General features: G+C 32.5%; 1 protein-coding gene across 3 annotated transcripts in view; it reads right to left on the bottom strand.

Moving 5' to 3' along the window:
- The window catches only part of PRDM15 (PR/SET domain 15), a 149034-nt gene that overhangs the window by 35808 nt on the left and 95844 nt on the right, over nt 1–17382 (bottom strand). For all 3 annotated transcript variants that reach the window (XM_031959188.1, XM_031959186.1, XM_031959187.1), the window contains one exon: nt 11524–11655. In XM_031959188.1, coding sequence (XP_031815048.1) covers nt 11524–11655 — 132 coding nt within the window. The remainder of the gene's footprint in view (nt 1–11523; nt 11656–17382) is intronic.

Here is a 17382-nt window from a genome sequence, read left to right as displayed (position 1 = left end):
ATGCCAAAAGGGCCCATGGATAGATTTCATGGTGTTCTACAAATTTGTATCAAAAAAGTTTACATCTTTATTTTCAATAATTGCTAAGTTAAATTTAGCATTTTCTTTATAAAGTCAGCAATTCAGTTATAAATTCAGGCCTTAAGAGAGTTCTAAAGAGGTCTATGATTTCAAAACATTAAGAATCCCTGGACTAGATGATCTTGGAGGGCCATCTTCCTCTATATTCTAAGTATCATATTATCTTTTTGAAAATTTTCTCTGGGGGCAGGTAGTTGGTGCAATGGATAGAGTATCAGCCCTCAAGTCAGGAGGACCTGAGTTCAAATCTGACCTCAGACACTTCACACTTCCTAGCTGTGTGTGACCCTGGACAAGTCACTTAATTCCAATTGCCTCAGCCAAAAAAAAAAATTTATACTGGAAAACTAGTCTTTATCTTGTGCTTAAAAGTAAAAGTTCTGTCATCTATCCCATAAAATTTTAGTAGCCTAGAATTGAGAACTGAGGATAGAGAAAATAATTAGGCCAAGTTCATTGTAGTCAGTATAAAAGGAAATTATTAATTCAGGAAATGGAATAGTCTTTGATGCACTTTTGAACTCATCTTTTTTTTTTTCCTTAAAAGTAATTGGGGCTATGTGATTTGCCTAGGTTCACACAGATAGTAAGTGTCTGAGGCTGGATTTAACTCCAGAACCAATGCTCTAGCTGCTCTGCTAAACTTCTCTGAAATTTTTAAGGATTAGTGCTCACTGAATGAATAAAATTCTATTACCTTATGTTTACCCGATGTTCTTGATTCTTCTCAGTTTTTATTATAGTCAAGTTTTTCTGACTACAGCATAATCCAGTTTTCTACAGAATTCAATCTAAGAAGCATGGGAAATTAATAAGTACAGAATTCTAATGAGAAGGGGAAGAGGAAGCTAATTAGAGAAAACAATATGGATAAAGAGCTATAATTTTTTTTTATGTTAACTCATATGTATAGAAGATAGAAGCAGGAACAGATAAATAAGTACAACTGGTAGCATGATACTCTAAGAAAAGTAAAATGCAAAAAAAAGAAAAAGTAAAATGTTCAGAATGAACTATATCTCTGGATTAATGTCAGGAATAATTTTGAAAGTTAAGATTTTTTTTAAGAAAACAAAAAAAGGATAACATTGTTTAGAATCAATAGCAAAGACAAGAAATCGGAACTACTCAATTCTTATTAAGATGAGAAGACAGAACTACTCAATTCTTATTTTGTTTCTATCTTTTCTGACAATGGAATAATTTGGCCATTAAGCTGCATCTCAAAATTTGGACAATAGATAACCATTTATCCCCAAGGATTTTCCTGTGAGAATAATTATATTATGACCTTTTGAGTGATTATAGGTCTTATTTAAGAAGCTCTATAGTATTTTATAGTTTGACGCAAAGAGAACAATTGTTATGCACAAAAAGAAGCATCTAAAAGGCCTCACCATCTACAGGGAATCTCTTTGATTTGGATAACCTTCAGGACAAGTGGAAATAATTTTTCAATGATAAAATTAGATGAACAACCCAGAGAGCTGGCCATCAACTCATACAGACTGTGCATGGACAATGAAGTAGTCTAAGAACTAAAAATCACCTTTAAGAAATTGTGTAGCATTTTGTTTTGTATTTTTCCTATGTGAAGTCTTTCTTGCCCAACTACTAGTAGTTTCCTTCCCAGATTTGTAATCAATTATTTTGTGTTTATATTATATATATTTCACTGTTGTCATATATAAATATATATATATATATATATATATATATATATATATATATATATATATATATTACTGTTGTCTCAACCAGTAGAATATAAGTAAGCTCTTTGTGAGTAGGGACTGATTCATTCTTATTTTTATCTCCAATATTTAGCACAGTGTCCGAAGAGGTGCTTATTAAGTGCTTGTTAATGATTAATTACTTTTAATCCCAAACTAATCCCTGGGGGGGAGAGAGGAGGGAGACTATCTTTTTAAAACCAGCATCCTTCTGGTGAAGCTATATGGCTACAAATAAAAGGCTGCAATGATTTTCTAACAAATTTAAACTCAGAGGGCAAGAGAGTGATAGATAATGGGTATAAATTACTATAAATAAGCAATATAGAACTATGGAGGAGATTCTTATCAGAGAGCTAGATAATCAGGAAATCAGGAAAGATGTACTATAGCCAAAGTAAGGAATAATTAAAGGTGGCTTGTACACTTCATTGTAACCTATGCAATTATCAAGAGATTTAGAAGAAAGCCCTAGGTATGTGGGTAGATATTTTGTGGATAACTGTAATGGGCTGAAGCTTGAGTTGGTGCACTGATGCACGTGAGACTAAATAGTAATTGGACCATACTCTATTTATATATATGCTTGGAGAAAGAATGGCCTCCGCCCACTCTTTGTGCAAGTTCTGATGTGTTGTATAGGAAGAGAGGCAGAGAGGTTGCTGGCCAGGTTTGTGTCGCAGCTGCTCTCAGTCGGATCGCCATTCTCCTTCACCTCCACAAAGAATAAAGATCAAAGGTTTTCCCTTAACCTGAATTCCTGAGTCCGGGTGATTTTAAAATATGCAGTCATCACAAATAATTTATGGAGGAAATTTCATGGATACAATATTAAAAAATATACTGATATTGATGAGCAGAAAAGAAATTGCTAATCAAAAATATTCCCCCCACCCCCTTAATGAAGGTTAAGTGACTTGCCCAGGATCACACAGCTAGGAAGTGTTAAGTGTCTTTAGTCAGATTTGAACTCGGGTCCTCTTGACTTTCAGGACTGGTGCTCTATCCACCACCTAGCTGCCCCTAATCAACAAATATTTAATAAGAATATACTACATGTCAGACATTATACCAGTGTTTGGGATTCAAATACAAGAAATGTAAGCAATTTAGAAATTCACATACATATATACAGAATACATAGAAAAAGAATGAACACAAATAAAAAGTTAAATACAGGATAGTTTGAGCAATTTAGTTTGAAATGTCAAATAAGCAATCCAAATAGAGGATTGAAGCCCCGGGAAAAGATGAACTTGATTATGTATCTGGAAGTCATTGACATAGAGATGATCAAGCCCAAGAAAACTGAAGAAGGCAGAGAGACACAGAGACAGACAGAGACAGAAGAATGGGGAGCCTGGGATAGAACCTTAAGGAATGTCTCTATTTCAGGGTGTGATACCTATAGGAAACTGAGAAGGGCATGATTATACAAGTAAAAGAAGCAAGAGAAGCAGGGTCATGAAAACCCAAGGAGAAGAGAGCATCCAGGAAAAGTGATCAACAGGATTACATGAGATGATGCTCAAAGACCATTAGTTTTGACAATTTAAGAGATAATTGATAACTTTGGAGACAGCAATTTCAGTCAAGTGAAAGCCAAATTTCAAAGAGCTAAAAAGTTAGAGAGCAGGAAACAAAAGCAGTGATTGACAGCTTTTCTTAGAAGTTCAGCTGAAAAAGGGAAGAGAAAGAAATGATAAATTGAAGAAATGATAAGATCTCTCTGTTATTCAACCATATTGTCTTATAAAAAGATTTTGTTACAGTGGTTTTTGTTTCTATTTTTGAAAGATATTTTTGGACTATCTCCTTTTGGACTATCATTTTTGTCTGGTTCAGTTTTTTTTCAATATTGAACTGAGGAAGTTCTCTATATGGGATTGTGTAAGTTCTCTATATCTTTGGGTAGTTTAGGCATTCATAATTTTGTAGAAACTAAATTTCCTTTGAATTCTCTATTTTGTTGTAATACAATTGCAACAATTTCTAATAATTTTTTTTTGTTTCCTGTTTCTTGTAGATTTAATTTGTTTATTTTTAAAATTTTGGTAGATTTTCTTTTCTCTTGATCTACTTGTCTAATAGTTCATTAGTTTTCTTAGAGTTTTAAAAAACAAACCTGTTCTTTCTCACTCTTCCTTCTGCATTCTGTTGTAGAATAAAACCTTCCCTATCACACAAAATACTGGAAAAACAGAAACATTCTAGTCTACTTATCTCCTTGGGTCCTTATTAAGTCACTACATGTGCAACTCTATTTTGCCCTCTATTAAGAGATAATTTTCAGTATTATACTACCTATTGATGTATTCATCAGATGAGACTGTCTTCCTAAATTAATTCAATTCTTTTACCTACTTTAACTCCAGTTGCCCAATTATAATGTTTAATTTTTAGGCTTGACTTCTTTACCTTTATACTAGCTCTTAAAAAACAAGTAAGAGTTCAAATCTGGCCTCAGATACTTAACACTTCCTAGCTGTGTGACCCTGGGCAAGTCACTTAACCCCAATTGCCTCAGCAAAAAACAAATAAAAACAAATGACTTAAAGAAAATCAGACAATGAATAGAAATACTAATTCATCAGTATCACAACAAATTTCATTTCTCAGTCTCTCATTAATAATTGAAAATATTTATTATATTGTTCTACTTTCTCATATATGCTGTATATATATATATGTATATACATATATACTTGTATTTATATATAATATTTATTGCTTACATGTAAAAAAAATTTAACAATCTTTTTTTTTTTTTGATTGTTTCTGGGACTTGCCCAGGGTCACACACCTAATAAATGTCACAGGTCTTTAGTCACATTTGAGCTCAGGTCTTCCTGACTCTAAGGCCAAAGCTTTATCCACTGCACCACCTATTTGTCCCAACATTCATTTCTAAAAATTTTGGGTTCCAAATCTCCCTCCATCCTGAAATTTCCCACTCCTTCAAAGTGTAACCAATTTGATATTGATGACATATGCAAAGTCATGCAAAACATATTTCTACATTGCAAAGGAAAATACAAACAAAATAAAACTACAGATAAAAAATGTGTTTAAAGTATATACTTCAATTTTCATTCAAAGTTTTTAGTTCTCTCTCAGGAAGTAGAAAGTATTTTTCATTCTGGGTCCTTTGGTACTGTTTTAGATCATTGTGTTGATCACAGTAGCTAATTCTTTCATAATTATCACACAATATGGCTGTTACTATGTACAATGTTCTCCTGGTTCTGCTCTCTTAAAATTTCCATCAGTTATTTGGTTTTCTCAGGTTTTCTAAAACTACCCTACTGATCATATCTTATAGCACAATAGTATTCCATCACAATCATATGCCATAACTTGTTTAGCCATTCCCCAATTAATTGGCATCCTCTAGATTTCTAATTCTTTGATGCCACAAAAAGACCTGCTATAAATATTTATGTATATGTTAAGTCCTATTCCCTTTTCTTTGATCTCTTTGGGATAGACACCTAGCAGTATTATTGCTGGATCAAAGGTAAACCGTTTTATTACCTTTGGGTGTAGTTCCAAATTGTTCACCAGAATGGTTGGACTACTTCACAACTTCACCACTTCACCACTGGTGCATTAGTATCCCAATTTTTCCACATCCCCTTAGTCATTTTTCTTTTGTGTCAAGCTAGCCAATCTGACTGGTGTGAGGTGGTATTTCAGAGTTGTTTTAATGTGTATTAATCTAATCAGTAGTGAAACTCAATGTGGTTATTCTTTGTGACATGCAGCTTGGGCTTTGAAGCTAGAGGATAGGAATGAGAAGCTGCAAGCTTATCCTTATCTGGAAAGCCTCAAAGTTGGTAAACAAAGCTGGATACTAAGAACTGATCTAGATCTCCATCATTATCTTCAAAGTGTAGCTTTCACCTTCTCATTGTTTTCTTTTAGGGGGTTGGGGGGGGGGGTAGGGCAACAGTTTTGCTTCAGTCAGTTCATTTGCTTTTGCCAGTGCTTTTAAAAAGGATTTTTCTTCTTATTCTTTACATCATGGCTTTATCAAGCTAGCTAAAGAAAGGATCTCCCACATTCCAATTTCTTTTTTATACAATATGAAAACAATAGCATCATTCGTAATCTGGGGATTTGTGGTTAATATTATCTATTGGAGCATAGAAAAAAGCTTCAAAAAGAAATGGATAATAGTTGCCTTTTAGATAATTTTCTATGCAGAAGATGTCAGTGTTCCTAAACTGGGCCTTTCAGACTAGCAGACTTGGTTTGCTGCAAGCTGCATTCTATTTGCAGAGGTGGCATCCTTGGCAACTGCCCTCAAGCCCAATTAATTTTTAATTTCAAGTTCCATAGCCATTTATTGAATGTAATTTTTATTTTATTTTGGTCTTAAAAGAATGTATTTAACATTTCTCTATAATTGTAAGGTTTTTATGCTATCAAATTTTGTGAAGGTGGCAAAGGTGTAGAGTGGAGAAATAGGTATATTTCTTTCTATTCCCATTCACTTTTCTCCAGAGATCTGTCATATCTCACTTTTCTAAAATTCAATAGTCTAGGTGAATATTTGGGGTGGATTTGTTTAATTTGCAAATCTCATGTTTCTTTCAAATTACTTCAATTCTGCTTTCCTCATAGACCACAATGTTTTCTTTGATGCAGCTACACCATGCTGGGCAGTCCTTTGCCTGTACCTGTCACAATCAATTCCAAACTTCTTTCTTTATTTAATGTAAAAATTTTCTAATTCTGAGAAGGGAAAAGTAAAAGTTGCCCACTAGTATGGATTTACTGTCTACTTCCTTTTGTACTTCATTTATCTTTTCCTTTAAAAATTTTAATGTTATGTCATTTGGTGCATATATGTTTAGTACTGATATTACTTTATTGTCTATGGTACATTTTTGGAAGATGTAGTTTTCCCTGATTATCCCTTTTAATTAGGTCTATGATTACTTTTGCTTGGCCAAGATCACGATTTTTACCCCTGATTAAAGCATAATAGATTGTGCTCCAGTTCCTCATTTCAAAACTCTGTGTGTGCCTCTTGTTTCAAGTGTGTTTTTTCTGTAAAGAACATATTGTTGGATTCTGCTTTCTTATCCATTCTTCTATCTTCTTCTGTTTAATGGATGAGTTCATTCTACTCATGTTCACAGCTATGATTACTAACTGTGCACTCATTTCCCTCTCTCCTATTTTCTTCTGTTTATCCTTCTCTCTTTTTATCCTGTCTCTTGTCTAAAGTCAGTAAACAATCAACTTCTTTGATACATCCTTCCTTTTATCACCATTCTCCTTTTTCTCTACTGCCTTTTCTCTCTTACTTCTCTGTTTGGACAAGATAGATTTCTATTACCAATTTGTGTGTGTGTGTGTGTGTGTGTGTGTGTGTGTGTGTTGTGTGTAAAGAGATACACAAATATAAATGTATATATACACCTATATGTGGATGTATGTGCATATTTCTCTTTTTGAACCAGTTTAGATGTGAGTGAGGTTCAAGTGTTGCCTGCTCACCTCTGGTCCCATCATTCCCCCATTTGTAAAAAACTCTACTTTGTGCACTTCTTATGTGAGATAACATTCCCCATTCTTCCTCTCTGTTCCCCCTTACTTCTCACCTATCCATTGTTTTTAACATCATCCCAATATAATCAACTCATATTCATGTGCTCTCTATCTAGACTTCTAATTGCAGTAACAATAATAAAGTTATCAGTTGGTTGTTGTCATTTGTTTTCAAAGAGAACCAAAATGAAATCATCACATTAAAGTCAAATTATAGTGTGCCATATAGTGGCTGATCAGACCAATGCAAACTCAGAAGGTTCTACCACAGGTCAGGCACAAATACTCCATGTGAATATTTGGGGTAGGAGTCTCTAAATTTGCACATCTCATGTTTCTTTTGAGTTACTTAAATTCTGCTTTCTTCAAAGACCACACAATGCTTTCTTTGATACAGCTACACTATGCTGGGCAGTACTTTGCCAGTGTACCATATGTCAGAATCAATTCCAAAGTTCTTCAGAGAGACTCTTAAGAGTATTCTTTTTCACTTCTTCTGATCACCATGTCAGCACATGCTAGTGTGAGTTCTCAGCAAAATTCTTTTAGGCACGCATACATCTGGCATTTGAACAACATGGCCAGCCCATCAGAGTTGCAGTCTCTGCAGTAGTTTAAATGCTTGGCAGTTTAGTGCAAAAGTTCTCAGAAATTAGATATATCATCTTCCCATATAGGAATATAAACCTCTTAACTTTATTAAATCCTTTATGATTACTCTTCCATATTTTTATATTTTTCTTAATCTTCTATTTGAAAGTCAAAATTTCTATTCACATTTGGTCTTTTCATTAAAAATGTTTGAAAATCCTCTGTTTCATTAAATATCCATTTTCCCCCTGAAGGATTACACTCAGTTTTGTTCAGTAGGTATTTCTTAGTTATAATCCTAGGTCCTTTGCCTTTCAGAAAATCCTATGCTAAGTCCTCTATTCCTCTAATATGGAAGTTGCTAAATCTTGTATGAAGCTGATGTAGTTCTATGGTATTTGGTCTCTTTTTGGTTGTTTTCTTTGTTTGTTATTAAAACTTTTTATTTTCAAAATATATGCATGGACAATTTTTCAACATTGACCCTTGCAAAACTTTGTGTTTCAAATTCCTCCCTCCTTCTCCCTCCCAACTCTTCTATATGACAAATAATCCAATATATGTTAAACCTGTGCAATTCTTCCATACATATTTCTACAATTATTATGCAGCTCAAAAAAGACTAGATCAGGAAAAAAATAAGAAAGAAATCAAAAATTCAAACAAACAACAAAATGATGAAAATGCTATGTTGTGATCTGCACTCAGTTTCCATAGTCCTCTCTCTGGGTATAGACAGCTCTCTTCTTCATAAGATCATTGGAATCAGCCTGAATCATCTCATTGTTGAAAAGAGCCACGTCCATCAGAAATGTTCATTGTATAATCTTGTTGCTGTGTACAATGTTCTCTTGGTTCTTCTCTTAACTTAGCATCAGTTCATGTAAGTCTCTCCAGTTCTCTCTGAAATTATCCTGTTGATTATTTCTTGTAGAATAATAATATTCTATTACATTCAACATGAATGGTCTCTTTTTGGTTATTTGAATTTTATTTTTGACCTCTGAGTTCTGGAATGGGCTATGATATCCCTGAGAGGTTTTATTTTGGGATCTTTTTCAGGGGGTGATCAGTGAATTCTTTCCGTTTCCATTTTACCCCTATATTTTGCGTAATTCTTTGATAATTATTTTAAATAAGTTGGAATGGAAAATGTCATCCACATCCAAAAAGAGAATATGAAGATTGAATATGATTTGAAGCATAGTATTTTCACCTTTTTTGTTTTGATTTGTTTGCTTTTTTTATGATTTTTCCCCCCTTTTGGTTTAATTTTTCTTATACAATGTGACAAATATGGGAATCAGTTTAGAGGTATCATATATCTTTAACCTATACTGGATTTCTTGCTGTCTTGGTGGGGAGTGAGGGAGGAAGGGAAAAAAATTTGGAACACGAAATCTTACAGAAATAAATGTTGAAAACTAAGCTTACATGTATTTAGAGAAATATAATACTATTGAGGAAAAAAAGAAATATAATATCTAAGTTCTTTCATTAATAATGTTTTTCCAGCACTCCAATAATTCTTAAATTACTTCTTGATCTAATTTTCAGGTCAGTTATTTTTTTTTTCCTGAGGAGATAATTCACATCTTCTTCTAAATCTCCATTCTTTTAACTTTCTTTTTTTTTTTTTTAAATTTCATTTATTTATTTATTTGTTTGTTTTGCTGAGACAATTGGGGTTAAGTGACTTTCCCAGGGTCAGACAGCTAGGAAGTGTTAAATGTTTGAGACTAAATTTGAACTCAGGTCCTCCTGACTTTAGGGCTGGTGCTCTCTATCCACTACGCCATCTTGCTGCCCCTAACTTTCTTTTACTGTTTCTTCATGTCTCATGGAAACATCAGCTTCCACTTGGCCAATTCTAATTTTTTGAGGAGTTATTTTCTTCATTGAATTTTTGTATCTTATTTTCCATTTGGTCAATTCTGCTTTTTTAAGGAATTATTTTCATCAGTGATTTTAATACTCCTTTTATAATCTGATTATGTTTTTAAGGCATTATTTTCTTTAGCATTTTTTGTACCTCTTTCTCTTTTTTTGTTAAATTAAAGCTTTTTATTTTTAAAACATATGTATGGATAATTTTCAAAATTCACCCTTGCAAAATCTTGCATTTCAAATTTTCCCCTCTTTTCTCCCTCCCCCTCCCCTAGATACCAATTAATCCAATGTATGTTAAACATGTTCAATTTCTCTCTATATATTTCCATAAATACCATGCTGCATAAGAAAAATCAGATCAAAAAGGAAAAAAAGTGAGAAAGAAAACAAAATGTAAGTAAACAATAGCAAAAGAAATGAAAATGCTATGTTGTGATCCACACTCAGTTGCCACAGTCCTTTCTCTGAGTGCAGATGGTTCTCTTCATCACAAGACCATTGAAAATGTGCCTTTCTCTTTAAAAAAAAAAAAAAAAAAAAAAAAAAAAAAAAAAAAAAGACTTTTATTTATCTTTTCACAAACTTTTTCCTTCACTCTTATTTTTTTTCCTCTACCAGTTTTATTTGACTTTGAAAAATCATTTTAACTATTCTAGTAATTCTTATTGGGCTTGTGTCTAATTAACATTTTTTTTTCTTTTGAGCCTTTGCTTGCAGCTCTTTTGACTTCATTGTCTTCTGAGTTTGTATCTTACTTAAGAGCTCCTGCAGATGCTGCTGCTGCTTCAGCTGCTACAACCCTACCCTACCAATTGTGTTTTATCCACTTGGGTTCTGAGTCAGCCTCCACCTTCTTGTTACAAATCTATTTCTAATCTCCTGCATTGGCTTTTGTTGGCTCTGCCACTCCAGAATTAGGTCTGAGATATTGTAAAGTTGTTCTGAAGGAAATGTTGGGAGAGATCAGCTGAGTGATTCATCTAATCCATTTTGACTCCACCTGAAAAAGTTCCTACTTGGTCCATTTTCAAGTACCTACTTGATAGTGGTTTTGAAAAAAATGATTCAAATGCTTCCCTTTAATGAGTGTCCATTTATTTTCTTTGATCAGTAGGGTCATATTTGCAGAACTGTTATTTGTGGGTACCAATCATGCTTTTTAAAATGATCACATTATAAGAAGTAACCACAGAAAGCCTGTGCTAATCTAGAATTATTTCCAAAAAATTAATAAACTATGTATATCCTGTCATCCAGCATTGTCATTATTAAATCTATAACCCAAAGAGATCAAAGAAAAGGGGAAAAACCATAAATACAAAATATTCATAATAGCTCTTTTTTTTATAATGGTATTAAATTAGAATCAGAGGGGGTGTCCATTATTTGGGAAAGAGTGTATGGAATGCTACTATGGTATAAGAAAGAGAAAATTTTCACAGCAATCTAGAAAGAATTGCATGAACAAAGATTATAAGGGATACCCATTCCTTGAAGGGATAGGGAATAGAGATATACTATAAAATAAGGATGATAAAATAAAGATATTAATTTTAAAAAACAGTATTAGTCTAAACAAGGTTGATAGTTATTTCAAAATTCTGCTGAATCAGGCAATAATTCCAGTATCAGGCAACAAAAAAGGCAAGGAAAATTATGGGTAACAAACCTTAAAATGAACATGAATATGATCCCTAAGCACATCTACCCGGAAGAATTTGCGTCCACAGATCTCACAAGTATACTTCTTATCGCCATGAGTCAAGAGATGTTTATTCATATTACTTCTACATGAAAATACCTATAAGCAGAAAAAAAAAAATGACAATTAAGAAAACTTTTCTGTTCCCATGATTTGAGAAATACAACTTAATATCTATTTATACAAAATAACCATACCTAAAATCTCTATAGATATTGTGTCCTGAGTGATAACACTAGTTGTTCAATTTGACATTGACTTTAATCTTTACCATAATAAGTTAATGATCTTACTATACACAATTGGGACTCTCTTTTAGTCCATCCAAACTAGCTAGGGAGCTCTGACTTCTCCTTTAATTGCAACCCCTATACAAATTTGTAGATTGTCTATCTACCTTGGGAAGAGAGATATTTCTTTGGGGAATGGAAATTTTCCCAGGAAAGTATCTTCCTAAAACATGTGTTGTGTTAGAGAAATCTAAAGTGAACCAACTGATGTTTTACATCACACCCAGAAAATTGTCAAAGATGACTAATAACCATTGGTGGGACTGCCAGAAGGTAGGCACAGATATAATCATATCTTATATGTACAATGATTAATTGTTCCAGTATTATGAAAACAATGTGGAATTATGCTTTAAAAAAAAAAAAAGTAACTAAAATATTCACAGTCTTTGAAATCATGATCCTGATATTAAGCATAATAAGAAAGTCAAAGACAGGAAAAAAAGTGTCATGCATCAAACTACTGATAGAAATAATTTTAGTTGTAGTAAAGAAGTGGAAGGGGTTATCAATTGGGGAACGGCTAAATATATTGGCAACAAATTAATGGAAGGGAATATAACTACATTGTAAGAAAAAAGAATATGAAGAATTAGAAGCCACATAGGAAGATATTCATGAACTGATTACAAAATGCAAGAATCAGAAACAAGAAAATGATTGAAAAAAATTATTAAATTGTGTAAATGAAAATAAAAATAAAAAAAACCCTTAAACAAAATGCTATATATTTATAACAATCAAAACTGATCCTTCAGAAGACTTGAGAAAATAAATCTTGCTTCTTATATTGTATATTGCATATACTGTCAAACAAGGTTGAAATATTAGCTTTGAAAATTTCCTTTTTCCTCCTTTTTCTTTTAAAATCTTTGTGATAAGGGATGACTCACCAGATAATAGGAAATGAAGCTGTATATTTGAGAATGGTTATTAATAAAGAGGAAAATAAAAATTAAAGGTAAGCAAAAAAGGAAAATAGAAGAATGAAATGTTACCATTTTAATGGGGATTGATATCAGTATCCCTAAAAAACTGATGACATCACAGAGAAAATAAAATAAGAAAGAAGACTTGCAAGTAATTATAATGTTTTGAGGATTTTAAAAGAAAGAAATGGGAAGGGAATAAAAGGGGATTTACATGAAAAGGGTACAAGTAGATACCTATACAATCGAGTAAAGAGAGGCTGGCTAGCACTTGAACCACTTTCATCTGAAATGTTCAAAAATTAACATAACACACAAAGTATACACATAAATATACAAAGAGCATGGGTAATGAGCAACATTTGTGTTTCATACTTCTGTGAAAAAAGATTTTAGGAAGGAAAGAAAAGTATAAGAAAATAAGAGGGAGTTAAATGCATAAAATTTAAAAATTTCTGCACAAATTCAAAACAGCTAAGTTTCAAAGGTAAGCAATTAACTAGGAAAAAAACACAGCAATATTCTGATAAAGGTCTCATTTACATGATACTGTGGAATTGGTTCAAATAGATAAAAGTAACAGCACCAACAAATAAATAGTCAAAATATATGAAACAATTCTCAAAGTAATCTAAGTTTTTTTAATAACCATATGAAAAAAATTTCAAATTACGAAAAATGCAAATGAAGGCAACACTGAGTTTTCAACTCATACACATCAGATTGGCAAAGTGGACCAAAAAATAAAATGATAAAGTGTGGGAAAATCAGTATCATTCTCAAATGTACTTACCCTGCATTAACTTCTCTGTGATGACATTCAATATAAACTCTCCCACCACCTTTTCAGACATCTCAAACTCAATGTCCAATAGATATCTTAAACTCAACACATCCAAAACTAAATTTATCTTTTCCGCCTGGCAAGTTTCCTATTATTGTTAAAGGCAAAATCCCTACCTTTCCCCTAACCCCAATATCACCCAGACTCGCAACTGAGATATCCTACTCTATCCATCACTATCTCTCACCTTAACATGATTTTCCCAAAGTTGTAACCATGTCACACTTCTACTCAATTAACTCCAGGATTTCTTCATTTCCATGTTCAATTTTTTTTTGTATTTGATGTTTGGCATTCAGCACTCTTCATAACCAGCCCCTTCCTGCCTTGCCAGTCTTTTTATAGCTTATTTCCTAACATAGTAATTGCTTAATAATGTTTATTGATTGACTGACCAAAAGGTACATTAATGTACTTTTGGTGCATGAAGGTAATAGAAAACCAGTAGACTATAAGAAATGAAGAAAGATGGTTTCAGAAAAACCTAGAAAGTTTATATGTACTGAAGCAAACTGAATCAAGAACAAGTAAAATTACTTCTACTATAATATCAACACTTAGACCTAAAAACTAATTTAATGATCAACCATGATTCCAGAAGAATAATGATGCTAGCCATCTCCTGATAGATGGATTAATATGCAGAAGGAGACACATTTTTAGATATGACTAATGTGGGAATATTTTGCTTATTTATGCTTAAGTTAAAAAGTATGTTTTCTTTTTCTTTCTTTCTTTTTTTTTTCTTTTTTTTTCTTTAGTTCAGGGAGAGGTTGGAAGGTAAAAAGTACATTTGAACATTTAAAAAAATTAATTTAAAAAGTCCAATTTTGAAATGTTAAAGGTAATTAGCCAGAAGGAAGGATATCATATTAACAACATAATGTTTATCTCCAACAAAACAAACCTTACATATTCCTTAATATTCTCCAATTTGCTACTCCTCCCTCTGCTGCATAAGCCTTTCTCCTTTTGAGTTGCACCTCATGGCAGTTATAACCTGAATTAAAGACTACCTACAGCAGCTACACATGTGTTAATGTAAGGAGTTTCTATCTACTCCCTGCCCCCAAGATACCTTGCAACTATGGCAGGTACTCCATGAAAGGCAGGTTCTGCACTTGGAAACGGAATGAATCTGGAACAACAATTCTACTCTTCATTTTTCCTTTTATATAAAATCTTCCACTTTATGAAACCAATTTGGATGAGTTGACTGTAGGATCAGTCACAAAGAGTAAGCAGGCATAGAGGGTTTCAATCTGGACCATAGGTACCATTACATCACCTTTTCTTCCAAGCTTACCCATCTTTCTGACTTCTCTATAATCATAAGGGGCACCAACATCCTTCCACTTACATAGGGTTTTATAACCACTATCATATCGGATTCCTCATTTTACCTCACACCACATCCACATATCCAGTTGTCAAGTCTTGTTAGGGTTAGGGTTACCACATTGCTTACATTTGTTTCTTTTTTTTACTCACAGAGCTACCACCATAATTACAATAATAATAACCACAGCTAACATTTCTACAACACTTTTAAGTTTTACAAAGTGTTTTGCAAATCTCATTTGATCTTTAGGCCTACCCTGGGAAATAGGTACTGCCATTACCCTCATTTTACAGATAAGAAAACTAAAACACAGAAGGGTAAATAACTTACCCAGTGTCTTACAGCTATTAAATATCTGAGGCTGTATTTTGAATTCATGTGTTTCTGACTCCCAAGTCCAATGTTCAACCCTACTAAACTACTTTGTATAACCCCTCATCAACTTTCCCTTAAAATATTGCAACGGTACTAAAAATAGTCTCCCTACCTCATCTCTTTCCATTACAATCCATCTTCCACACAATTGCCAGAATGATTTTCTTAATGCACAGACAGGTCTAACTATGTTATTGCCTACTCTTCCTCTACCCTACATAAGATTTTTAAAACCTTCCCCTACTTTACATAAGTTTTTCAAAACCTATAACTTAGTACAGTGGTTCACATATTTAATTCATAAATGGAAAAATATAGATATTGAAATATGTGCTCAAAATTGTAAATATCTTTATAAAAATATGTCTTTATATGCATATAAAATTTAAATAACTAATTTAAATTTTTTTATTTCATCAATGGTAAAAATATTTTGTTTTCACTAAAATGTTAATATTTTTGAGAGAACCATCTGACTTTATTATTTTTACAAACCTAGGTAACACTTTGTTAAAGTGGTTAAAAATTAAGACCATTTATTTAGATATCTTATCTTTATGGTCATAATAACCAAAAAAGATACCTCCACAGTGATACCTAAATCCAAATGGAAGAAGTGCAATGTTCATTTCATTTATTAATGAATTTATTTCATTAATTCATTTAGTTCAATTAGTTCAATTCATTTATTAATGAATAAATTAATGAAAATTAGTGGTTTATTAAACTATGATACTTATTCCGGGCCAATATAAAGTGTTTGTTTAAATTCAGTTAGCCAATTTATATATTCCTTTTAACCAATTCTTTAAAAAAATCAGGTGTTACATTTTTATATTTGATAAATGGGCTTACACCCACTACATCTACATTTGTAAGGTTTTTAAACATATTAGCAAATTGTTTCCAAGTTATTTTAGTGTACAAATATGGGACTCTTTGGGGTTACATTTTTATTGATGTCTTTTGCTTGTTTTGCATTACCCATAATTTCTCTCAGCACTCCTATTTCTCCCAAAAGAGTTATATCCCTTATAAAAAATAGTATTTTTTAAACAAAAAAAGGATGGGAGAAAAAGTAAAATTGATCAGTACCTTGAAAATAAGTATAAGTAGTCTCACAATAACCCTATTAAACAAATGAGGAAACAGATTTAGAGAGATCATATTAGCAAGCTTAGCGCTGTAGAAGGAGCTACAGTCCTAAGCCAGTGTTTTTTCTGCTCCATTTCATTGTCTCTTTAGTAAGGATGCAAGATATTATATGCCAATTTTTAGAACCAGAATGAAAACTAATAAGGCACAGATAAAGAGAGAAAAGGTAATAATTATTAAGTCACTTAATTTTTATCAATTTTTTTCCTTTTTCAGTTTCATTTTTCCTAATCTTATAATATATCTTCAAGGGAACCTTAAATCCAACCTCTTCAGAACAAAATATCAAAAGTCCTTTAGTGATTACTTCCTCCAAACTCTTGGTGGAGAAGGGAAGAATTTATATAGCATCTACCATGTGTCGGGTACTATGCTAAAAGGTTCACAAATATGTCATTTGATCCTCACATATGTAGGTACTATTTTACAGCTGAGAAAACTGAGGCAAACAGATCTTAAATGACTAGCCACACAGCCCAGCAAGTGTCTGAGGCTAGATATGACATTTAGTATATATTCTCATATACTGTTTCTTATTTTTTGTTTTCCTTCTCAATAGTATGTAAGAAAGAAGAGGATGATATCTTACACAATCAATTAATTACTTCTTCTTCAAAGTAGACACCTCTTAGACAAAATGTATATACACTTATTCCAAAGATGGTGCCATTGCATAAAAACACTTTTAAAGTTCCATTTTGGGAACTCATCTCAGAGCCTGGGGAATATTCTTTGCAGTATCTTCAACAGTGAAAAACATTCATGCTTTGAAGATGGATTTGATTTTTGAAAACAGCTAAGAGTAATTCAAGGACAAATTTAGGGAAAGTATAACAAGTGATCAAGATTGGTAATACTATTTTGGGCCAAAAATACCTTTTTGATTTGGAG

The sequence above is a fragment of the Sarcophilus harrisii genome, chromosome 3, assembly GCF_902635505.1.
Source record: "Sarcophilus harrisii chromosome 3, mSarHar1.11, whole genome shotgun sequence".
In the NCBI taxonomy this organism is placed as follows: domain Eukaryota; kingdom Metazoa; phylum Chordata; class Mammalia; order Dasyuromorphia; family Dasyuridae; genus Sarcophilus; species Sarcophilus harrisii.
This window is presented reverse-complemented; position numbering and strand designations above follow the sequence as displayed.